Source organism: Haemorhous mexicanus, chromosome 1 (genome assembly GCF_027477595.1).
Source record: "Haemorhous mexicanus isolate bHaeMex1 chromosome 1, bHaeMex1.pri, whole genome shotgun sequence".
Taxonomy (NCBI): domain Eukaryota; kingdom Metazoa; phylum Chordata; class Aves; order Passeriformes; family Fringillidae; genus Haemorhous; species Haemorhous mexicanus.
Window position 1 is genome coordinate 13,826,825 of NC_082341.1, and position 26,531 is coordinate 13,853,355.

Genomic DNA, 26,531 nt, shown 5'->3' on the forward strand with positions numbered 1-26,531 from the left:
TGATTTGTGGTGCTACCCTCGTTTGCCAGTTAGAACACAGCAAACCTTCACATTCATTTTTATAGTTCAGCTTTGTTACTGCTCATCAATATAAACATTAGAGTTAAATGAAGTACAGGTTCATACTTGTTTGCATACTAGAAATACAGAGCAATTCATTAACTGCTCATTTTTAGGAGCACTATTTTAAAGTGTTGTCACTGATGACATGCATTTATATACATATGTATGAGCATCTCTATGTTTATGTGCTTCTGTATATAGCTTCTAAAACTTTCAGACAAAGCTTTTTCATGTCTTTTTTTTTTTTAAGCATTCATGTTGCTGAGTTTTCAGTAGTTTTCCTTATATTTTGTGCTTATCTTGATAGCATCAGTAATTGTTTAAGATAAGAAAATGCCCAGTGTAAACTTCTCCATACTGGAAGAGGTAGTAAATAATTTTTTTGTTTTTTTTTTTAATTTGACTCTGTTATTTTGCCTTGCAAAAACCAGTGGTCTTTATGGTTATGTCTACAGCTAGCCTGAAATGACAGTGATGGCATAAGATGCTGGGTTTGTTCAGTCACTCAGACCAGCATCAACTGAATTCATTTTACAATCTGGAAAATTGGTATTTTTGGAAAATTGGTGATCTGGAAAAGATCATGTGTTTTTAAAGTAATAATAATAATTATTCAATTTTAGATTCTAAGAAGATCTTTCAGGAAAGGCTGAACTTCAAACATGTAGGTCTTACACATCAATTTCTTGATTTTCAAATCCTGGATTATTTTTGTTTCCCTGTTTTAATGCCAGTAGTGTAAACTGGGGTAGCTTTTAGGTAATTGTGGTGATTAAAATCTAGGGGACCCTTAATAAGATTGTGGGTCAGCAAAGCTGTTAGTGTGGCAGTGTTTAACATGGAATTTGGGAAGCACAGTCCTGCTTGCATCTGGAGCAAGAAGCTTGAATATCATTTCAAGAAGGAATGTTTCAGAAATGCTCAAATAACCAGTTCACGCTCAGTTCTACAGCATTATAAATCTGTAAATGGATTCTGCAAGTCACCTCTCTAATCTCAGTGACAAAGTTAATTTTTTTTCCCCCCCTGAAGACATTAATTTCACAGTGTGGGATAGTTAAACTTGCCTCCCTTCTGTTTTAGTAGACTGGCAGAGCAGATATCACGGTCCCTGACACATCATTTTTTCTCCATACAGTACAGTGTACTTTGGGACTGTAGCGCAGCAGTAGACTGGCCCAGGAATCACAATCTGGGCTTATTGTCTTTGTGTATCCTCAAGGAGTAATATTTTAAAGTCACTGCATCTGTTGGTACTTAAGAGCATGATTTTTACGTTTAATTTTTGCCAGTTTTTACCATCTGCGTGTCTGTTTTTTGGCTCCTCGCTTTAATTTTTCAGTTTAATTTCTCAGTTGCACTGGGATTGCTTTCTCTTTCTCACACATGCTCTTTTTGAGTCATCCATGAACTTATATTAAAAAAAAAAAGAAATTATTTACAGCAGTTGCGTAATAAAATTCTTGGCCTTGACATATTGATTTTTTTTAATGATCTCTTTATATTGAGTCTCCTAGTAAATGCATGTCATTTTTGGAAGTGAAATAACTTATTAGACTTTGTTTAAGTTTTAAAAAATTACTTTGGATTAAATTGAAGCATTTTGGCGGGAAAAGCTGGCTTGATCACATTCAACACATTCTAGTCTTTCATACTCATTTAGTTTTTAATGCCCAGGAGGGAACAATTTTCTTGAGAAATCTGTGTTATAATCATAAACAGACATAATTCAGTAATTTTCTCATGAAACATTGGCTGAAGTTCTCGCACTAATGACTTGAAGCTCACACGAGCGGGAAGGTTTTTGTTTAAATTCCAAGAAAAATACTAATGAAATACATGAAAATAGAAACAAAATATACATGCAGTGTGTCATGGGCTGTTTTCAATAAAAATTATGTATCTTCATCAATTGCATAAATGTCTCACAAATTCAGGCATGTTCTAGCATTTCAAAAATATTCTGATAGTACTTGAGTCATTTTCTCTGATTATCTCTGATAATTTTTTTACAAAAGATTACATTGTGTAAATAAATGTTTAATGTGCAAGAGTAACTGTATAGCACATTTATCAAATGCTTTGCTTCTGTATGCGTTTGTGAGTATTGAAAACTCCACTGCTTCTCTGATCTTTTTCTTGACTTACGTTTTTTGCCTCTCATTTAAAATATAATACATTCCTTAGGGTCAAATTTAGTGGCTTTTTAAAATCATGGTCGTTTCTTTTTGGCCTCTTTCAAATATTTGTAATTGAAAATTTTTGAGTTTGTATTTACCTCCTGGTATATCTGCTTGCTCTTAGTTGATTTTCAGACCAGAATGTGGACTTGCTTCCCTTTTGATCTTTCCCTTGGTTTCTAATGAATATTTTGTGTAGTGCTGCACAAAACACTGAGTAAGGATTACATTAAAATACCAGCATTAGCAGGTAAAAACATGTTCCTTTTTGAATACGTGGCTCTTATAATCTATAGTGCCCCCTCTCTTTGTGTGGGCTGCTTTGCATTATTAACAACACTGTAAATTATCACAAGACCAAAAAAAGTAGTACTTTGTTCACCTGAGAAACTTTTTTTTTTGAAAGGAAGTGTTGCTGTGAAGGAGCAGAATTAGATGTCTACTCTTCTGTCTGCATATGCCTCTAGCTTTTCCTAAAAACACTGTAACCACCTTTTACTGTGTTCCAGAACTGGAAGGACATGGTGGTTTTCCCCCTAGGTATTTGAGCTTTCATTCCTACTCAATTCTTGTTGTGTCTTGCTGTAAACTTTTTCTTGTATTAGAGGAAGAGGACTGTTAGTGCTTATTTTTAATTATCAGTTGTCATTAAAAAACATGGTGGTATTTTCCACATTTACTGGTAGAGATTCAAACTGTATTTAAGTGGTACTAGAAATTACTTAAATTGCATGTTTGCAAATTTGAATTCCAAAATTTTCCCCAGCTCTAAGGATTTTATTACTGTCAAGTTTGAATTCCTGATTTCCTGACAAATATTCTGTTACTGTAAGTAAAGAGAAAAGCTGAGTGAGCAAAACTGGTATCCGTTTCCCAGTGTACTGAGAGATGTGTATGTTTTTACTACTCTGTAAAAACATGGAGTTGATTTAGAGTTGATAATATGTTATCAAGAGACTGCTGATTATTTGCTATCCTGTGGCTTGACTCTTAAAAATTTGTGTGTTTTCAGTTGTGAGTATAAAGCAAGAACAAGAAGCAGGCTACTTTCAGTACTATGGTCTGTTAGAAAGTGCCAGTCACTTCTGGTGTCTTTTTTTCTTGCCTTACATGGAAAGCAAGTTGTCTCATATTCTCATGAGATGGAGCTGTAATACCGTGAGAACAAAACCATGCATGCATTGGTTTTTCCATAATGCCGGTTTACTTTGGGCTGAGAGAATTCAAGTAGTATTAAGCATTCCAAATGCAATGATGGGAGCAATCCATCAGTTTCCAGCAGCATCCCCTCTGAACTGGAGCCCTGCTCTTACCTTGAATTTTAACTAACTGTGTAAATCTAAGGATAACCTACATTTGAATGCCAGACGCTCAGCTCTACTTTACTGTATGTTTTAAAAGGCTTGTGGGAAGCTCGATGTAAACTTTAGTCTTAGGTGGTTTCCCAGCTGACTGGTGTGTTGAATTAATTGAGAATGGGAAGGGCTGGTTCAATTCATTTCCATCCCTTGTATCTCAGTCATTTTCTGCAACGATGCATAAGGATTGATTGCCATAGCAACAGTGTTTTAGCTTGTACTACTGTGAATGTGGTTAATGATAATAGAATTATCTACTCATTTTAAATCCTGTTATATTATTAGGTCATCTGAGCCATCCTCTTGCTATGTATTGAGTTATTCCCTGTAGCCTATCTTGTCCTTCTTTGTCCATGCTGCTTTTACATGTGTTGAGCAGTGGGGATTCTGCTTCTTCCCTTGGGAGACTTTCGAAATCTGATATATCACTCCATTAAGGATTTTTTCCTGATATTTAGCCTCATTTTACCTTTTTTCTTCCAGCTACAAATCCAGCTATGGATTTGTACCTCATGGAAGTTCTGTTCTTATCTTTTTCCCTATCCAGCATTTAATCCTTCTTTTTTACCTGTGTAGAATATAGGAGCTCAATATTTGTGTATTTCTTATAGGATTTTCTTATGGAGAAAGGCAGGTTTATAAATACATCCTTTGTTCTTCTTTACTACCTCATTTTGGCAGGAAGCTCCCTTATACTCAGCTACTATTTAGATTACCTGAACTGCATAGACAAAAAGCTTCCAGCTTTCCCATGTTTAACTCTGTTTGCTGCAGCATATGCATGACTGGATGGGTGGTTCTTGTGTGTGCATCTGTGCCTCGCTCTGCCTGATGTTCACAGTGGTCTCTGGTGGGTGGGAAGATGCAGTTGATTTTTTGTTTTGTTTTGTTTTTTTTTTTCATAAAGGTGGAAGGATGTTCCTTTATCCTTGCTACAAATCAGCAGAAATCCCCTCTCCATCTGTCCTTCTTGTGTGTCCAGGCTAACAGGATGAGCATTGGTATCTCTGTTCCCCTCCGCACCCACAGGTTGCACACTTTGCACTCTGGAAATTTGCTGGTTATCTAAATCCTTTTTTCCTACATGGTTTTTCCACCATAAAGAGAACTATTTTCTAGTCATGTCCAAAGAGACATGCAAGTGGAAATGCAGTTGTCTTCTCCACTTCAGGCATTTCAGACTCTGTACTATGTGTAGGTCAGGCAGACCAGAAATTAGTTTAAAACAAATAAAATATAGTACTTTTCCATACAATTGGACTGTGGGTTAGCTACCTATATTTTGCATCATTGGCCCACTCCATCTGCTTTCTCCAGTGTTGTTGTGGAGCTGGTAAATAAGACAGAGAAGTAATGTAATCTTTCCAGTAATCTGTTGTTTTCACTGCTACTTATGCTTTTTGACTCATTTTCTTCATTAATATTTGATGTCATACTGTTGCCCATTTTCTTTTGTTTTATTAAATAAATCTACAGTATAAAGAAGTACTTATTACATTAATATTCATCCATACTACCCCAAGAGGGCAAAAGACTAAAGGGAATTGCTATTTGAAAATACTTATAGAGCTGAATTTGATGCAAAATTATTTCATGCTGCAGTTAAAACCAGATATATTAAATATCCCTCAGTATTATCACAGACTAGTTGTTTAATGTATGATTATTTTTGCTGGTTTTTTTGGTGGCCTATTGTTTTTTTGGTTTAGAGAGGTGCTACTTTTTTCAAGATTCTTCCCTTTGAAGCTTAAGCTAGATTGCATTTCTCAGAATTCTTTATCTTGCATTTATTCATGTTTCAATTTCCTCAGTCACCAGGATTCTCAGCTCATCAGTGTAATGTAGTGAAGCCTCACAAAACTCACTGATCATGTTTTAAAAGATTGCTTTAAACCTAAGTTGTATTTTACTGGCAAATTTCATCACTTTGTGTTCAACTTATTCTTCCACTGTTAGGAATACACGTGTGCCAGATATTTAAGTTTTTTTGTTTGTTTTAATTTTAATTAAACTGCAAAAAGACTCTAAGTAGTAATACTAAGGAATCATTGTGAGCCTAAATAGATGAGGATAGACAAGAAAAAAGAAGAGTCAGTAACCTGCTGATTATAGTAAATGAAAATGCATAGGTTTAGAACTAATCTGTTTTGTTTCTCCCTGTTTTTTCTTCAAATAATATAATCTTATGAGAACACCATGAGCTTTATTAATTTCAGTGAGGAGCCTTTGAGCCTTTGTCACAGAATTTTCTAATTTTTTTTCTAAATTGGTTTTGCCTTTATAGTAAATCAGTTTTAATGGAAGATATCATGGCCTTTACCTTGTCTCAGAGGTCCACTCTCTGGTTCACTCTTCTAGTCCTGTAGAGATAAAGCAGATAATTTTCTGTTTCCCATCTGGTCAGTAGCAGCAAGGTGCTGGACCAGCCCAGCTGGATTGTCTGAAACTTTGTGTTCTGTGACTCTGGAAAGTGGAAATGGCCAAAGATCTTGCCCAGGGATGTGGAGAGAGAAGCTCTCAGTGCAGCTGGATTTCTAAAGTGACTTTGTACTGAAATCCCAGCATTTGCTGGCTCTTCAGGTTTCTTCAAGCTTTTCTTTCACAGTTTGAAGAAAAAATCTTCAGGGAGGTAATAGGACTTGATTCCATCTGGTTTCCTAAAAGTATTTTGTTTTCCAGGTTCAGAAAATAGCTGTGAAGAGTTAAAGTAAAATAAACTTTTTTTTCCAGGAGGTCTTAGACCGGACTAGCTTCATTGTCTGGCTCATCTGGGATTCAAATGTGATTTTATGGGAAATTGACAAGTTTTTGTACATTTTGAAACCTTCAACCTGGCTTTAGCTAGTTTGTAACTGATTAAGTGACAACTAAGAAAACCTTGTGTCAAAATCAGAATGTTTAAATGTGGGCTTTAACAGTGTTTATACTTTTGGGATTTAGCAGTCTATGCTTTTTTAATTCTAATCAAAACATGTTTTTCTGGTTCCTTACTGAATTTTGCTCCCTCAAATGCTACTGTTTGTTTAAAAGGTGTTTATGTAGACATCAACAACACTTAAAGTGTTTATGCATAAAGTGCTGTGACTGATGAGACGCACTCAGGTACATGCTTCTCTCATGTGTCTATGACTTCTTTCTTTTCACCTTTTTTGGGGTAGGATGGATGGAGAGGAATTTGACCACAAGATGTGTTTTTTTCCCTTTCTGTTCATGCATCATAACTTTTAATACATTCAAGAAATAGAATTTAAAAGCACAGTTGTGCCTCTGTCTTAATTTGGTCTCCTCTAAGGAAGATGGTAGAATTTTAGTAACTCATGTGTTTGTTCAGTAACTGCTTATATGATGACAAATAAAGTTCTGCTGTAGATTAGAAACTTGCAGGGAAAAAACAAATGATGGAAAATAGGTCAGCAGTGTTCAAGGGCAAGAGGGATTTATTCCTGGAAAGCCTGCTCATTTTGAAAGAGGGGGAGTTGCTGATGTAGTGAGTTCAGTGAACAAGACACAATTATTTAGATGAGTTGAAAATAGGTAGTGTTTTGAAGGAGGTAATAAAAGAGGGATGATATTAAAAGAGAGATGGACATAGTGCAAGTTACTGAATACTGAAATGAGTGCCTTGAGCAGTTTTTGGGACTGCAGACGAGCAGTATCCTTTCAAACAGTCTGAGGCCACAGCAGCAGAGACATTTTCAGTCGTCTCTGCTGCTGAAAGAAGCAGTCTTGGCCATGCTTTGCTTCCTCCCTTGTGCCTCCCTAAGCTTTTATGAGGCTGTTAATTAGGCTGAACTGGACCAGCCTGGGAAATGTAACCAATTAAAATTGTTTTTATTAAACATTAATTTTAATTTAGATCTTTTGTATAATGATACAAATGCTTGAATAAACTGAAAGGAGAAGGTGGACAGAGGAATCCAGTGCCAGACATGACCATCTGGGGAGGGGAGAAGAGGAGACTGCTGCTTTCAACAGCCCACATCTGTGGTTTGTGCTGGCCTTGCAGGATAATGAATTGCCAGACTGAGGTGTTATTATGGGCTGCAGGAAGGAAATACAATTGCTTGGAAATCTGTACCACCATCACACATGCTCAATTCAGTCCTAACTGCTCTGACTTGGTGTGGAAAAGGAAGGGAAAGAATTGCAAATGGAAAGAAGATCTCTAGGAAGAAGTTGAAAAAGAACTAATTTTATTGAGGAGCTGGGATCTCTTCTGCTGCCACAAATGGTAATAAATGAGTTATTTCTTGAAATGGCCTCTGTTTTATAACAGGTAGTCTGCAAAGAGCCTCTGGAGCTGTGGTTGCAGCAGTTGTGTGGTGTCCTACACTTTGTTCCTTGGTACATTTTACCAGAGGTTGTCTTTGGTGGTCCCTGGATAGCTCAGTGAGGTGGTAATGATGAAGTTTGGCTGTTGATGATGATGAAGTTTTGTGTTTCATCATGTGATGTGTAAGGGTTTTGCATGGCAGTGAGCAAACCACATGTGCTGGTGCAGGCCCAGGACCAAAGTGCTCCAAGGGAGCTGTTGCCAGCCTTGCTGCCCCCCATCCTCCAAGAGGTGATGGGGTCTGTGGTGCTGCCTTCTTGGTTAAGTTCAGGAGTACATGTAAATACATTTAAATTTTTCTTAAACTGAGGCTCTATCTTGGAGACATCACCGCAAACTGAAAGCATTTAAAGCTGAAGATGAACCTCAAAAATAGGGAAAAAAATCTTTTTTTGCCTCAGTTTCTTTGAATAAATAATTTGGAGAATAACCTCTAATCTTCTTCTTGTGGGTGCAGTGAAGCTGAAGTCATTATTGTCCATGAACTGTGCTGGAAGGCACTACAGAAGTACTGAGTAGTATTTATTGTAAATTTGATTTAATGCTTTTGATTAAAAAATGAATAAAATTGTCATAGACCAGATTGTAACCCTGTAGGCACTTGGAATGGAGCATTTGTAAATGAAGCATTTCCTGAGAAGTTTGAAATTGTTTTTCATGTTGATTTCAACAAAACAAATTGAGCAAAGGACAATGAAAAATGCTATAGCATTTTCTGTTATTAAAATGGTGAGTTTGTTTGGTGCCTAAGGTGAAATTCATGTTGTGCAAAAGACCAAAAAAGAAAATTTTACAGCATAACAGGAAAACTCAATTGAAGCAATTTTAATGGAGTTTCTCAGTGGAATGAGCTGGAAAAAAAATGTTGAATGCAACTGTGAATTCAGCAAAAGAGAAGTCAAAGATGAAACTGCAAAATGGTGAAATCTCATCACTCAAAATTTCATAGGAGCTGAGAGCACGGTTGGGTGCCTTGTCCTTCTGCATCAAGGCCAGGTGTCCTGCATCACCATCACAGTGCTGGTGCTCCCTTCTGGGTCTTCCTTTTCTGGGACTTGGGGCCAGAACCTTGCCTGGTTTTGTTCTTTCAGGGAAGGAAGAGCTGGAACAGTAAGCCCTCACATTAAGATATGTGCACGTTAGGGCTCCTTCACCTCAGGTGTGCTTGTCCATCTACCTGATGTGTTACACAAAAGACCTTTTGAAACAGATGTATAGGGTTTTTTTTACTTTTAATCAGTATGAATATAAATCTAAAAAGTCATTAACCAAAGCTATATGTTACCAAATCCTAGCAAATGAGAAGTCAAGATAAGTCACTGTCTAAACAGAAATAGTGCCACTGTAAATTTAGACAGTGATAAGCCCACTGTCTGAATGTGGATTTTTCTTTAAACAAGATAAGATATTTTAATATCGGTGGAATTGAGGGCATCCTCATTAAGTTTGCTGATGACACCAAGCCTTGTGGTGTGGTTGACACTCTGGAGGGAAGGGATGCTATCAGGAGGGAACTGGTAAGGCTTGAAAGGTGGGCACATGCAAACCTCATGAAGTTCAGCAAGCGCAAGTGCAGGCTGGGTGAAGAGTGACTTGAGAGCAGCCCTGAGGAGAAGGACTTGGGGTGTTGGTTAAGGAGGAGGTGGCCATGACCTGGAAATGTGCATTTGCAGCCCAGAAGGCCTGAGCTGCATCCAAAGCACCGTGGGCAGCAGTGAGAGGGAAGTGAGTTTGCCCCTCTGCTCTGCTCTGCTGAGATCCCACCTGGAGCACTGCATCCGCTCTGGGGCCTCGCACCATGAGAAGGATACAAACCTGATGGGGCAAGTCCAGAGGAGGCTGTGAAGATGACCAGAGAGCTGGAGCACCTCTGCTGTGAAGACAGACCCAGAGGGCTGGGGCTGTTTAGCCTGGAGAAGAGAAGGCTCTGGGGAAACCTTAAAGCACCCCCTTAGTACTTAAAGGGGGCTCACAGTAAAGCTGGAGAGGGACTTTTTACAAAGGCATGTAGTGTAGGAGAGGGGGAAGTTGCTTCAAACGGAAAGGTCTTAGGTTAGATATTAGAAAGAAATTCTTTACTGTCAGAGTGGTGAGGCACTGGAACATCCAGAGAAGTGGATGCCTCATACCTGGAAGTGCTCAAGGCCAGGCTGGATGGGACTCTGAGCAGCCTGGTCTAGTGAAAGGTGTTCCTGCCCGTGGCAGGGGATTTTAACTAGATTAGCTTAAAGGACCATTTCCAACAAAGCCATTCCATGATTTTTATGGTTTTTTTGGCAAAACTAACAGGGGGATTGCTAGTAACACAAAACCAGAAGCTTTCGAAGTTGCATTTTCTAAAGGAGACAGAACTCAAAGAATATCTCCTAAGTTTAAACTCCCACCCATGTATAGACTTTTGCCTTATTGCAAAACAGATATTTTAATAAAATTTTTAAAAAGCTAAGTCTTCAGTGTGCTTTCTGATGTAATTTCTGAATGGTCCTGAACCATGCTGAGAAAAATATCCAGAATTGAATTTTGTTATTAAGATGCCTGTGTGAGTAAAATGATGTTTTGTGTGACAGGGAAGAGAGTGCTATACTTTTACCTTGCTTCTAAATTGACTCTTACGTTCAGTGCTCCAGGGGATTGAACTGTTCTGTACTTGGCTGAAGCTAGCAAAATCCTTGCATGCTGATACAGATCTGCAAATCAAGCAACAAGGGACCATTTCAGATTTTAAAAAAAAAAAAAAAAATGAAATGAATAAGGATAAAAGAGCTATGAGACCTGTTTGAAAATTGCCTAATGACAAATTCAAGTTGCTAAATAAGAAATGCTTTTTGTATCTTTGAAAAAAATCCTCAGAAGAAAATCACGGCCTTTGAAAATGTGAGGTGAATAATAATATATTCAGGAGTGGTACAGGGAAAATGTGAAGTGATTAATACAGAGTTATCTCCTTTCCTTTGTCTCAATATCAAGGGGAAACAGTGTGACTTATCTATAATACATCTCTGCAGAAGTCTTTTAGATCTCTAAACTTATAGGTGGAGGCATGTACACTTGGTTTTCTGCAGGGAAAGCGTGTCCCAATTTCATGTTTCCATTGTCATTTTTTTTGGCGTTTTAGAATCGTGCAGGACTTGATGACTTTTTTTTTTTTTTCTGGTGTCTGTATACAGAATGAACTAACTTGTCAGATTAAAGGGAAAAGTATTTAAAATTCTGTTGCTCTACATTAGTTACAAGCAGGTGAATTCAGTGTGGATCTATTTATAAAGGAACTAATGGATGTGCCTAACTTGACCTACTTTAGACTACTCAACAGAAAAAAACAAAGACAATGTAGTTGTAGCACTGCCATGTAATCTGTTTTTTTTCCTACCTTAAGAACAAAATAATGTCTTTGTTGCTGTGGCCTTCTAAATATATATGTATATTTAGAAGCTTTTATATGTATATAGAACATATCTATATATCATCTATATGTGTATATCTTATATAAGTTTTTATGTTTATATTTGTATCTTATATATGTGTTTATATTTATTTCCTGGATGCCATAGTAACAATCCATGTTAGGAGTATATTGTGGAGTTTTTTTAGTTCCATAAACATCAACTTCTCCATATCAAATGAATCTTTCTGGTTCTGAAATCCCAGAACTGTATTACCTGGCATTGTGGAGTAGGAAGAACACAAGTTCTAAAAGAAAATTAGACTTCCTTTAGTAAAAGTCACCCCTGTTGGAAAAAATTCAAGTGAGGCATCTTCTACCAAAGCAGGGGCAGCTTCCCCTCTGTGTGCAGGTATCACATGAGTTAGCAAGGGGTCATCTATAGGAGCAGTGTAGGTATCAGTTACCACACTGAAAGGGAAAATAAATTGTATATGAAGACATCAACCAGAGTGTGTTTGTTACCTGCCAAGTGCTACACTTATGTTGGTTCACCATGTGGGGATATCTCTGTAATTGAGGTAATTCCTGCATTATGCAAGGTAGATGATAACCAGGCCTGGCCTTTGGGCTGAACTTTGCAGGGGAATTTGATTATACATTGACCTATAATTGTAGCCTTGTTTCAAGTAAGGCTTATAACTATTTCCTTTAAAGATACTTCCCATTATTCTGACATCTAAGTAAGACTTTGAATCTGCATTTAATACAAACCCTAATATTTGTTTTACACTGGCAGTTCATGGTGGTCTGTGTGTCAATCTCTGAATCATATGAGAAGAGTATAAAATTTCAGAGATTTGAACATGGAAATATTTTGTAGGTAAGCCTCATTTAAAACAAACAAAGAGCAGACTTGCACCTGTGAAACAGATATGTTTTGAACCCTGAGGAAAACCAGAAAATGGAATAAAGACTGTAACTAGGCAGTTACACAAAATGAACCCGTTTTTAAGACAACAATCAATTTGAGGTAATTTGTTATAGTTGTACATGGGTCTGTGAGAGAGTTACTTCTCTTTGTAATACGATGGACACATCTGTAATTTGCTATTGATCAGATCTTCAGAAAGCTCTTTGTTTGCTTCACTTAATATTAAAAGTGTGACAATCCCTGCTTTATATATTTCAGATATGTAGCACGTGAGAGGTTAGTGCTTTATTGTTGCACCCAATCCTTTGGTTGATTTTATCACTCTGTTTAGTTTTAAATATTAATTTTAGTGGACTCCCCAACAGGCAGCACTGTAAGTGCTGGGAAGCCTTGTCTGGTCCTGCCAAATCTTTTCTGGCTATTCTTGTTAGCTGTGCTTGGTTTTATTTACAAGCTGCTGTGTAAGTGAACTGTCTCACAAATTCATTATGTGATGAAATGCCTTGAGTTTTGTAGTTCTCCATATACTTGGTATTTGATAAAATGTTTAAAAAATAGGTTATGCTGGGCAAGTGTTACTAGGTGCTAAGAAAAGGAAGAGATGAAGCACATCTGTTATCTTTGAGCAGGAAGCCTTTTGTGGCTTAGCATCCTAAGCTGCTGCTGAGACATTTGAGATCCATTTTAATATTTCTGCTTTTCAAAGTCTCACATCCAAGAGTCTTATATTTGCCTTTGCAAGCATGTAATATTATCCCCAACATGTTAATAAGGAAATGCACTTTTGAGTGATTTTTGCCACTATCACATAGCAACTCAGTGTAGGAAATTAGAAAGGACCCAATATTGTCTTCATTTTAAGTTTCTCTTTATTATAATTATTATATATCACCAAGGTATTTTTTAAAGTTCAGTTTGGCAACACTTTACCCATTTGTCAGTGAACAGAAACTTAGGGCACTATTTTGTTATCATTATATTATTTTCTAATATGCTATGAGTGTTTTAGTGGTGCACATTATATGTGAACTTGGAGCTGTTGCAAAATGAATGCAAAAACAGTTTTGTGCTCCAGTAATACTTGAGTCTTCTCTAAAATGTCTTTTAAATATGATCTGGTGGGAACAGCTACATATTTTTGTTATCCACTTGATACTTGCCATCTGTAGTGGAACCTAGATGTATGGATTTGTTCTGGTAGCTATTGCATTGCAGCACATCTTCTCCCTCTGTCTCCCACCCCAGACTGTCAGTGGTCCTGGAGAAGTCACTGCAACAATCCAGAGTGAGATGACCTCAGTCTGGGGAAAACAAACCCTGTAGTTTTCAGGCAAACAGCAAATATAGTCTGTGAAATATGATTGCAATGCACATTGTGAAATGCTGGAGAATCAGTGGTGCTTTAGACATTACTGATGGGCTTTTTTCTGTCAGATCCCATTTGGTGCTGTTTTCCTTGTATGGAAGGTGCATGTGCAATTTTTGGCTAATAATTTTTTTTCCTTTTTATCAATATTATTTTCTCTGCTGGTAGGCAGAGATTATTCAGATGCATGAATTAAGAAGCATGTTTGATCAACAACAAAAAAGCCTTTTGACTTTTAATGCATTTCTTGCTGTTTGTTGGTAAGCTATCACTGTAAGGACAGACTCAGGATTTTCTTGACTGTGAAGAAGCAGAAGCAGAAAAACGTCTCAAGTTAAATTCACTAGCAGGAAAACCTTTTGCCTAACATACTAAAGCTCTTAAAAGGCTCTCATACTTTTCGGTGCTGTCTGCAATGCCTACTGTAAAAAGAATTAGCTGCAGCATAATCTAGTAAAAATCTTTTTTACTGGAAGCTCTGCTACATGGCCAAGCAGTATTTGTGTTGTGATCCTGCAACCAGCCTGGCTTGCTGTCTGATAGAAGTGTGTGCCACCAAATCATTACAGAACATATGTGTGTCATTTCAGTGATGCATCACAGGTTGTTGAGCCCCTAAAGACCACTGACTTCAGTGGAGCTCTAAATTAATACACACTACAAAATAACTGGGATATCACAGGACTTGTTCAGCTGTTATTAGTATTGCCAGGTTTTTAATAGGTGTTTTAAAAAGTCATTATGAATGAAAAAATGCTAGTTTTTCAAAATTGAATGAATTGTCACATATGTTTGCCAAAAGGAAGGTTGTATCAAATTATATTCATTGGCTCTCTGGTGTTCTGCTTTTTGGACAATAGGAAATCAAATTAATCTCTCTTTAAATCTGTAAAAAACATTTCCTTTTAAGGCACTTCAAAACAGAAATAGTGTCATTGTAAAGCCAACCAGACTTAAGGCTCAGCTTGATCAGTTTAATAAATGGGAAATAAGAGATGATTGTCTGTGATAGCAGGGAATGAATTTGATATTCATCAGAGACCTGAGAAATCCCTTCCATTCTGCACTCCTCTATGTCTATATGATATCTATTCACTGATTTGACTGAGCAAGGAAAATTTCATTTTAGAGTAGTGAGGCATATAAAAACTATGTGAATATTGTCATTTCCAATTGCAGGGTGACCATCCTGCAGAAGGACGTGAGTAACATAGGGATTATTGAGATGTAAAGAGAATATTAACTTGTATATGTGTGTGTGTGTACATATATATACATACATATATATGTGTGTGTGTATATATATATATGTATAAGAGTAAATAATTTTTGCATGCTTTTTTTTGTGTTTAGGTGGATGATGATTTAATGTAAGGTTTTTCTCTCTCCCTGGATTACTGATAAGGGCAGTGCACCAAGTACAGGGCTGTTGTAAATTACACAAAGCTCTCACCTAATTATTTGTGCATATCTATATGTATGTTCAAGAGAGAGCATTGCCTATTTTTTGTATTCAATATTTTTTGGGTTTCCCCCATGTTGCCTTTGTAACTGCTCTTCAGATTTGATTGAAAATTGCCATTCTCTGGAGATTTGGCCGGTTAATCAAAAAGTGAGAACATTAGCACAAAAGCCTGATGCTGGTGTATTTGTGCTAGTTAAGACACAGGAAAAGAGGTCTCTTAGGAGCTGTTTCCCATCAAGTGTGATCATACACAGAGAGAGAGAACCTACTTTATGTTGTAAGAGCCAAACAAACATTTATGAAGCACAGCTGCCAGGAGACTAATAGCGAGTATGTCTCTTCGTCCATAATCATTGCAGAGAAGTGCAGGAGACTAAAAGGGGAAATATGAAGGGAAGGGCATATTTTAATAGCAAAAGCTTTATTTTATTTGTGCCTTGGCTGAGGGAAAAAAAAAATATTATCAGGAGCTTGTCATTACAGATAACTTGTCCTTCTCTGCAGTAAAATCTAAAGCACCTGTTGGTTGTTGGATCCTTTCAGTTTGGGATTTACAGGACTTACACTCGCTGTGCTAAAATTTAAAAAAGCTAAATGGTAGGAAACAAACAAGCCAGTGTCTGATGCTCCCTGGGAAGGTGAATCTCACTCAGTGATGCTCACTGAGGCAGTGCTGTCTCCAGCCAGGTCTCAGGCCCCACAGCCACTACTGAGGGACTGAGTTGGCTGAATAGCATACTCATAGATGGTGTTAATAATTAAATGAAATTATTACAGCTTATCAGTATTATATCAGCTCAATAATATCTGAAGTTTAAATTGGTCATATTCTTGAAGGAGGAGTGTATTGAACAGAAATGAAATGGGAACTTCAGCTTCACTTTGAAAATGAAGTTCTGGATTAACTGGAGGCAGGAGCTGATATTTTGGTAATGGACATTAAAATTTCCAGTAAGGCAGGGATAACATGGCTGGTTTTGGGCTTTGGAAATTACACTAGGCAGATTTAATTCAGAAATTTTCTGAGAAAATGTAATTAAAATAACTGTTTGGGTTTATATGTATTGGTTATGGTTCTGTTGGCAGGAATACTGCTGCCATTCCTTAACTCTGCAGATTTTGCAATCCTAAGTGGTGATAGAGAGACTGTCTTCAAAAATAAAAACCCTATTTGCAGCTTTTCATATGTATTTCATTAACACTGTGCAGGTGAACTGTGAAATAGACCATTTTATAGGTAGAACTTTTAGCACTAATAGTCCATTTTGAGCAGTTAAGATAATTTTTCAGTTTTTGAGTCATTAATTTTATTACAAACTTAGAAAAATAATGATTTCTTTTTATTTTTCAAACAGTGGGAAATTTTACTCTGAGCACGTCAAGATGTGGAGAAGTACATTGGAAGAGATGCTTTAAATTTTCCTCTGTGCTATAAAGATGAAAAGATCTTTTAATTACTCTTATTTCAGTTTTGGAAGAAAAACACATTCTGTCTTTAGTAGCTGTACATTAAAAATTAGATTTTTTGTTACAGCAGATAGCAGTGGTTTTATGTAGAGAGAAGAAACCTTCCACTTTTGGGAACTTGCTCAAATTAGTTATTTCTGAGAAATATCTGCAGTAATATCCAAGTGGGTTCACAGAAACTTTCTTGCTCTGTTAAATGCCCTTTTCCTTGTTTACCTCATCCAGGTCAAATTTGCCTTTCAGAAGAAAACTGCTTTCCAAATAAAGAAATAATTGCTTGATGCAAAGATTTTCACAGCTAGTTAGTTACTTTTTGTAGTAAATCAGAATTTTAAGTCAAATCCCTCTGCAGGTGTCCAATTTTTCTCTCTGTTCACTTCAGTGTAAATCAAAATCTGTGTTATTTTGAGAAGAAAAGAGAGTCTGATTACTGTAATATTAAAGATTTTAAAAGGGTACATCATACATCTGTTGATCATGGCAGTAGTGCTTTCATTAGGATTATGATTGCTCCTCTAAGCACCTATTTATGGGCACATGCATGTTCCTGATACAGATCTGTCTGCTGTCCAGGAAAAGCCAGACAGAGGCGTGTGGGAGCTGCTGTTTCCTAATTGCTTGGATAACTGACAGTCAGTGTGGTTCCAAAACTTGCTGTGTTTATGATTCTCGAAACAAAAGGCACAAAATGTGCATGTGATGGTGCCAGATAGCATCTGTTATACGTAGCTTTTGATTTGCAGTTTCTGATTTGTTATACCCCAGGACTGGAAGGTGCATAAGAGGCAGCTAAGTTGGCTCTTTGCTTTGACCTGGCTGCACTTGAGGTCAGGCAGAGGGATGCTCCTCTCCTTGGCTGGAAAAGCCTCCAGACCACCAGGTGGGACAGAAAGAAAGGAAACAGAATGTCCAACAAATGGAGAGGCCTAGGTCTGGTGGGAACAAGAGCCAAGATACTGTCAGGTTTGGGAAGGGTGGGAAGAAGGGTTTGTACAAGGATCTAGCTCAAGTGTTGCACAGGGGGCTGTGTCCCAGGAGGGCACTGAAGGCAGGTCTGTCAAGAGCAAGTCCAAAGGACTGCTGCAAACACCGAGTGGGGCAAGGGGAGTTCTGTTTACAAAATTAAAGTAGTCAAGAGAAAAGCTTTTGGGACTAAAAAGTGATGAAGTGTAGGACCCAAGCGTTACTAAATGAGTGATGCTTGCATTGCACATATATAGATGACTGCTAAAATGACACAGCATAAAGCCAGACATTTATTTTTTGGCAGAGGCATATCTACAAATAGATAGGATGTTATTTCAATCTCTTCTTCTGTGTGTCTGTGTGTATATGTGTGTGTATATATATATGTATGTATGTATGTATGTATATACTTCTTGCATGTTTGCTTGGAAAAACCACATGTGAAAATTTGCCAAAAACCATATTATTAGCAAAGTCATGTTCATCTTGTGATGACCTTTTGTCATAAGTGAGATTCAGACTTGGGTTTCATCAGCAACTCTGATGAAAAGAGTTCTCTTTAGGCTAGTAATAACTTCCTTGCAATAAAAATACATAGTTTTCTACAACCAGCAATGTCCTTAACTTCAAACCAAGAAACCCATTGAGACAGTGATTTGCAAGATGCTGTATGAAACAAGGTGTGAAATACCTTTTTTCAGTATGAAACAACACCAATGTTCTGATTTTCCTTTATAAACCTTTTTTGCATGTGACTTTAGAATTGGCATGGATATTTGAGTATTTATTTAATTTTAAACTTTATGCAGCTGTGCATATAAAACTTAACTGAAATCAGTAAATATACATTTCTAGGCAGGTTCAAGATGCTGGTTAACCTTTGAAATGTATTACTTATCTTGTGCTTAACAGAGGGAGATGACAAGGAGGTGCATATTAATGCTTCTTGAGACACAGGATCATCCATCTTCCAAGCAGCTTGGCCTCACAAAGCATCCTGCTTTCCAGGGTGCAGAGACATGTCCATAGCCCATGGAAGCCTGGTGCATCCAGCCTCCTGCTTTTGCAGATTCCCTGTGGAAATCTCAATTAGACATTACCAACTGTTTCTGCCTGCCTTTAACATCTCTTCAATACTTTAATAAGTTGTCTGATTCTGTGTGCTAAACTCATAGTCTATCGTGTCTTATTTCACTGACCTGATTGCTCTGGCTCTGTCTGTGTTTGAAGCCTACTGTTCACACTCTGCAATGTTTTCTTTTTGATTACATGGGTATTTGAAAGCGTAAGCTTCCAATAATTAACATACACATAAGAATGGGTTTAGAGCTTCTTACTGGAAGTCCTTGAATTACCCTGATCTAAATTTGAAAGTACAGCATTCACAACTTTGACATTAAAAGTTATGCATTTGGTGAATAACATATGTACTTTTTGGAAAGTGAAATTAAAAATAAAATAAATTGGTTAGTGTTAGAGCCTCACGTAGCTCTTTGATGTCAGCCTTCTCTGGCAAGCTATTAATAAATGCTGTGATAAAATGTTTAAAAAGCTCTTGGTACTTCATGGAATTACAGAAGCTGCATTTTCTTATACTGTTTTTAAGTCTTTGCAAGTGAGTCTCAGTGATCTGCCTTGTGTGCTCAGTCAAGCCCCCTGCCCAGGGAGGAGAGCCTGGGAGGAGTTTCCCCAAACACTGCTGACCATCAGCTGATTTTGTGCTTTGCTTGTCAGCCTTCTAAAAAATGCTGACTGTGATAGCTTCTGTAGCATGGCTTTTATAACTGTAGTAGAATTATAATATAACACTGGCCAAACTATAAATATCATTGCAAAAATGTTTAAAGTGACAAAAACCAATTTAGAACCGTTTCAGACAGTTGTGGAAGCATTTCTGCTGCACATGTGGTAACCCCAATAATCATTACTAAAATGAGTTAATAAAATTAAATGTAGGTTTAAATATTTTTTTTGTTTGTTTTTTTTTTTTTTAAATATCTAGGATGACGATCGAACAGAGGAGGACAACAGCAGAGTTGAGCCTGTTGGACATGCAGACACTGGTCTGGAGAATGCTACCAGTTTTTCCCTGGAGTAAGTTACTGGCAGGACATATTGTTTTAACAAGTCTTGAGATTGAACACAAACTAGTGAAGTACTCAGAATAATATGAGTGATACTACTCTAAAGAAAGTGGGGCAATCTTTTTTAGGTCATGTGTCATTTTGGTTTTAAAAAATGGATCTTTTTAAACCAGATTTTAAACAGTTTAAAAAGCTTGTATTAAAGATGAGCATTGGAAACTTGACATTTATAAGTGCTGATGCTACAGTAGATTTTCTGCCTCAAAGAATATGCTTATTTGATGGAACTTTGAAAACTTGACAGAAAGAATAGGGTCAGTGCTAGTACAAATAGATCAACAGGCAAGAATTTCAAAGGGGAAAATCTTAATTCCAATCACTAGTTCACAGTCTCTAGGAAGATGTGTCACAGTCACAAGTTCTGTGGTCAAAAACCTCATCGTTTCAAATGGATCAAAACTGGTGTTTTGTTAGCTCCACCTAATTAAAAAATACAATCACTGAATGATATTTTATGTAGACAAAAGATACTGCAAACTTGACCTTTTGCATTTCATTGGAAAGAACTGATCCATACCTTGTTATGGAGTTAATGAGAAAATATGCCTTCTAGCCTTAAATTAAATCTTTTAAATTTATTAACTTAAATTTTAAATAAAATTAAATCTTCTGCTCCTGCTATTTTTGAATTAAATTATGAATTAGGGACAGAGGTTTTAAATGTTAGATAAAGATCATGGTGACATCTATTAGGCTGTAGAACATGCATTTTACTTGGTTCCATTTACAAAATCTGTTACATTGTAAATTCCAAATGCTGTTTCCTAAATAGAATTTGCAGAACTTCTGTCAAATGTAATGCTTCCTGGTGTTGCTTTTAAGGAACTTACTGACTTCTCATCATATGCTACTTCATTTATGTTTTGTTATGATCTCATACTTCTTTGCATGTTTGTTTGAAGCAGTTGGCCCAAACTTCTGAGAAAATCAGAAAGCCAGATTGAAAGAATCTCTCTTAGGAAGCTATAATTTCTTCTTTTTTTCTGTTTTAAAAATTTAACACTTGAATTTGGGATAGAATTTTATTTTTTTTAAGAAAAAGTGTAAGAAAAATGAGTGCAAAGATGTTTAATGTGCATTTTGAACAAATGAGAAATTACTGACTCAGGTACTAGAACAAGCTAAATGGTGTATGCTGGATGTGGAAAATAAGTGGGGTTTTAAAAAAATTTAAACGGTGTTTCCACTTATGCAGTTCCAGATGCATCACACAGGTTCTCACTTGTTCTCTTTCTTAGCCCTTAATTTTCTTCTAAGCTAGTAGCAAAGTCAGAAGAAAGTTGATCATAGAGAATCACAGGCCTACCAATAGCAAACCACGTCTTTTTAGAGTTCCCTTTGGAGGTCTGAGGAGTTGCTTGAATCCTGTCAGCTGCTTTGCACACTAATTAATGACAGTTTAGCCTTAACATACAGTGAGAAGGAATTAAGTCAGCCTGTACAGAAACTGCACATGGAGCAGTATGAAATGCTGTATTGATCTCAGTCTTAAAACATCGATCCATGTCTGAATAATAACACCTTTTTGGCTGAAGTCTGTCAGCTCTCCTGTTGTTGCACTACTTTCTTGAGCTAACAGTGACAATAAGGATAGAGACCTTCCATTCATGTTGTTTAAAAATCAAGGTGAAAATTCAGACACCAATTGAGGCATACAGCAAATGTAAAAGCTACCTTAAAATAATACATTTAGAAAATTTAACATAGTACAAAAGTAAAACAAACTGTAACCCAGGACTTGTGTTGACTTCTCAACCATATGTGGTCTGGTTATTCTCAAATTACAGATTAAGAGCTGCAAGCTTTCATGATGGGCCACCATATGATCAAGAGCTTATTGAAGGAAGTAGAAAATCTTTTACTGCTATCACAGGGAATTTGTCTTGCTCTTTGCTCCATTTTGAGATGAAATTTTATTTGTATTCTTATGAGGAACAAGCTTTTCAATGATCTGTTTGTATATATATCTAGTGCCAGGGAATAAGGAAAAAGTATGTAATGCTAGAGAGAAGCATAAGCTGCAAATTTAGATTGTGGTTTCTGTTCAGATCTCTCACTTCCAGTTTTACTGAGAGGTTTGGATTTTGCATATTATTTTCTCATTTGTGTATTTATAGCTCTTTATGGTTCATGGGCCATATTCCACCTTTCCAGATGTGGGCATGTTTCAAACACATTAATAGATTTGGTCTAAATCTATTGATACAATTTTTACATGTCTCTTTCTGAACCTGTATTTTCTTCTGCTGCTTTTTTCCTCACTACAGCAAAATTTATAATTGAAAAGTAGATACATGGTTGCTTCAGGGGACGTCTGGTTGGTTTTGAATGTTACAGTTAAAACTTACTTTTGAAAATTAGTAAGGAGATGCAGGAATCTTCCAGTAAAAGAAATGGAATTACAGTAATACAGATTAATGTGTTTTTAAACTGGAGGATTTAGCCAATTAAAAAATTAATAATTCTCATTTGATTATGAGGTAGTTATGGGAAAGCTAATGTAAAAAATTTAGCATTGGCTCTAAGATAAAAAAGTAAAGCATGCTAGTGCTATGACGAGCTTTTAGGTTTCTGAGGAAAAATTGTGTGTGGCATTTAAGGTAATTCTACACAATGGTCAGTTTAACTTTAGAATAAGAAAGAAATAAAGCACTATGCATGCAGTGATGATGATGAGACCTATTTTTATGTATTCAGCTAAATTAAAAAAAAAATTATATTTTTCTTGGTTCTATTAATTGAAGTATTTTTGATGATTGATCTCCTTTCATGCCATCAGATTAATCTTCAGGTACGTAGTGTTCAACAGTGCTTTCATCACCATGACTTGGTTTCTGGAATGGTTTTGTTTTTCTGTGTATGTTTGTGTGGGGTTTTTTGGTTCCTTCACGGTCCATGTTCACATTCCCTCATTGGTCATTGTCTCACAGTGATATGGTAAAGCTCGTCGAGGTCTCCAATGACGGCGGGCCTTTGGGAATCCATGTAGTGCCTTTCAGTGCCCGAGGCGGAAGGTAACGTATCGTGGAGGATTTTCTTTGCATTGTGATTTGCTGTGCTTTCTCTTGGTTGTGTTAATTTCTGTGGTGTGTGCCTTTGCCCTCTGTAGAATATTGTCTGTTTTACAAGAGGCAGTCTCACTGATTAGGAAAGGAAGGAATGCAAGTTTACTGGCTCTGTGCTTGGAATGGATTCCATAGTTCAAAGGCTCTGCTTAGAAGGAGTTAGAATTGGGTGCTGTAATCTCGGGGTAAATTGAAGGATTAAGACATTTCCTTTTTGACTCCTAAAATTGATAAACTTCTGACCTAATTCAGGTGGATATTTGTGCAACATTTCCCTCTGTACTGTTTAAACCACAAATTTTCGAATAACAGCAGGAGTCTAAACCAGAAGTGTCCTTCGCTTTTGCTTGTAAAGAGTAGGAGAGAAAACAATTGCCACACTTTCAAAATTTCATGTTGCCCCATCTGTTGGGATTAAAATGAAGTAGCAAAACCAGTTGAAACATTCTGGTTTGGGGAAAAGTGAACCTGTCTTACAGGCTGAAACTCCTGAAATTCGATTACTTACCCAGAAAAAAAAAGAAAGGAGTTTACATTAAAAAATACAATGTGGGGGATGTTATTAATTAACAGAATACATAATCTCTAATGCTTAATTTGCTAATGCAGAGATTTAGTGTTTAGTGTCATGAAAATAATCTCAGAAAAAAAGCTAAACTTTTGTATTAATTAGTGAGGGATTTTAAAATTTAAGTACCTTGAGAAATGATAATTTTTCAGCAATATATGCAAATTTTATACTGTGGTTGCATATTCTAAGTACACATTGTATTTTCTCTCTTAAATGGGAACAAATATGTGTATCTTAAAAGTAATCTTTGCACATAAAAAGGGATGTTATATTCTCGTGTCTGTTGTCCCAGTAGCAATTTCAGTTTTATAATTAAAAACTAACAAATTAACAAAATTAATTTGCTATACAAGTGTATCTCTCAAATATTAATATGCTATTTTCAGAAATACTAGAGTGTTTTAGTTATTTTTCCTTCTATACTGAATATCTTCATGGGATTTTAAACACAGTCTAAGAGGTTTATTTGCACTTGTTACTTGAAACCCAATGCTTTCATAGCCTGAAGAGTATGAACTGTTCATACACTGACATGCATTATGAGAAAATGTACTTTGTTTTACTTTAAAGCTACTTTTTCTAGGGACTAAAAGTATTAAGAGCAAACTTCTGTTAAATGGTGAATTCTTCTCTTCATAATCTGAAATTCAGTAAATTCAGAGTGGGGATGGAAAGGCCATGAGTGAACAGTACTTCAAACAAAACTCAGAACTAAATCTGATCAAGTTAGAAATGGTTGAAATGTTCACACAGTTATCTGGGATTTCAGCAGTGTGAAGGCCAAGGAAAAGACTGGTTTAAGAATGTCAGCTGCCTACTAAGTACGTGTTTAATAATGCTGATGTTAAAATATGTATTTGGACATTTTGAATAAGAATTTTAACTTGAGTAAAATTTGCTTCCGGCCTGTGAATGTGGTTGTCAAGTCTGAGGCAAAGCTTAAACTGTTCATACATAATGAGAGCATGTTAAGGAAAAAAGCCATAAACACAGAAATAAAATATGTAATTAAAAAAAAAGAAATATAACTCTGTTATGCAAAATTATATGATAAAGTTTTACGGCAGGAAAGCCAATTTTAAATATAAATGTTTCAAATCAGGACTTACTGGGAAAGCAAACTCTTTTACAAAGGAAATCATTTTTATATTAAAATGAATCCTCTTTTTCTTCATACTGCTAGAACTCACTTAATTGAAAAATGGACCATATGTGTAATTGCTGAGATTTTTGACCCTCTACAAAATAATCTGCTGAAGAGGGGAGACACTTGGTCCCATGTCTTAAAAGTGTAGAGGAGCAGAGTTGGGGAGGATCTAGAATATTTCCAAAAGTTTTCTGCCATGCCCTGTGTGTTCTAATGAAGGAAAAGCAGAGTTCATTGCTTGGGATTGGTTCTAATATGTTGTGCTGCTGCTTTACTGTCTGCATACCCACGTCTCTGCATGCTTTCAGGTAGGATAAACACATTTTTCTCCAGCTGCCTCCAGTGTGGACAGGGGAAGGAACACACTCAGCTTCAGGTTTGAAGCAATTCATGGGGATTTGATTAATTTTTTTTCCCCTCCTGGCTGAGACACACTTGTTTCTCCTTTTGCTAGATTCAGAGGGAGAGCAGATGCATGGCAGGGATCTTCTGCTTCCCACTTATTTCTCACTGTAGCACATGGCTGCTCTTTGTTCCTCCCCTGGCTGCAAAAAATAATTCTCCCTGCTACAATCAACCTACAACTCCCTGCTTATCATAACTTGATCAGGGGATGTGCTTAGTACAAACCTAATTATAGAAAACCAAACACAGGACTGAGTAAAGACTTTGAGGGATGTCCAAAAAGACAAGATGTCATTTGTCATATAGATTAGTCCACCATCCCATTGTTGTTTTATATTTGCTTGCTCTTCAATTCCAGTTATGCTGTGCTTTCAGTTACTTTTCCTATAGTTCCTTTCTCTTGCTTTTGAAAATGTTGCTCAATAGGCAATGGTTATTAAATCAATAGCTTGAAAAAGTATTATGCAATTCACCTTTTTTTCTCTATACAATAAGGAGCCTTCTCCCACCAAAAAATTTATACCAGAAAATCTCTCCTTAAGGAAACACTCCAAAACTATTAAAAATATGTGCCATAACTATGTTCTTTACTTCTGTTGAGAAAATATTTGACTTTTTCATGGTCTTTTGGGGGTTTGGAATAAGAATCTTTTGAGTACTGACTTTTGATCTTGAACAAAATCTGTAAAGGTCTCTGCCTCATCTGTATAGATGCTACAAATTATTTCTGTTTCCAGTAAAACTGAGACTTTTTGAAAATAAAACCCCTTGTATTTCTCTGGGAAAAGTACTATTGATGTGTAAAGACATGGTAAAACTTTATTCTATGTATGTTTCCTTGTTAACCTTCTGGTTTTGCCTCTAGAAATGTATCTGTCTTTTACTGGCCTATTTGATCATATGATTTTGTTAGCAGATTTTATTCACCTTATCAAAAGGGAGGAGGGTATACATATTCATCACCTTATGGTTATGCATTTTTTAAGGATAAAAGTTTTGTTTGCAAACCTGCTGGCACATTTTTGCAATGGCATAGATGCAGTGCTGAACAGAAAAGGAGGCATGAAAATGAAAGTAGCATGAAGGAAGAAGAGAAGGCAAGTAGGAACGTGTTCAGATAAGAGTAGAAAAAAGAGGGAATGAATGAGAGAAAAATATGAAAGGAAAAAAAATTCTAACTCTGTGCAAAATTACCATACTACCAATCCTTCCTTCTTATTAGGTGCTCAGAGACAGGAGCAAACAGTCCCTTAAGAATCTCATTTGAGCAGCCTGGATGATGTGGGATGTTCTGTTGATGTTTAAGTGAGGATGCACCAAGTTCTCTGAAAGCTCAACAGTAATTATAGCCTAATTTACCATTATATGGCCTCTTCTGCTTTTGAAATCTCAAGCTCTATACCCTAGCTGCTCTTCTGAAATCCTGCCATGTCTGTCTTTGGAATGAGATTCAATTGACACAAGGAATATATGAGAGAACATCAGAAATCTCTGTGAATAATGATATGGAAATCAGAGTCCCATAGTCCCAAGTCTACTCTGAAGTCTACTTAGGAAAGCAGAACTGAAAAGGATTTGGATATTCATCTGAAAACCCCACAATGAACATCCACTAATAAGTATCAGACATGTTACTTTGATACAGACAGGTATGCACAGCTCTGCCAGTTTTTGTTCTGTTGAAA

At 36.6% G+C, this 26,531-nt stretch overlaps 1 protein-coding gene across 13 annotated transcripts in view; it reads left to right on the forward strand.

Moving 5' to 3' along the window:
- Positions 1 to 26,531, forward strand: part of PARD3 (par-3 family cell polarity regulator) — a 447,781-nt gene that overhangs the window by 206,972 nt on the left and 214,278 nt on the right. For all 13 annotated transcript variants that reach the window (XM_059840275.1, XM_059840315.1, XM_059840296.1 and 10 more), the window contains 2 exons: positions 19,517 to 19,608; positions 22,589 to 22,672. In XM_059840275.1, the coding sequence (XP_059696258.1) occupies positions 19,517 to 19,608; positions 22,589 to 22,672 (176 nt within the window). The remainder of the gene's footprint in view (positions 1 to 19,516; positions 19,609 to 22,588; positions 22,673 to 26,531) is intronic.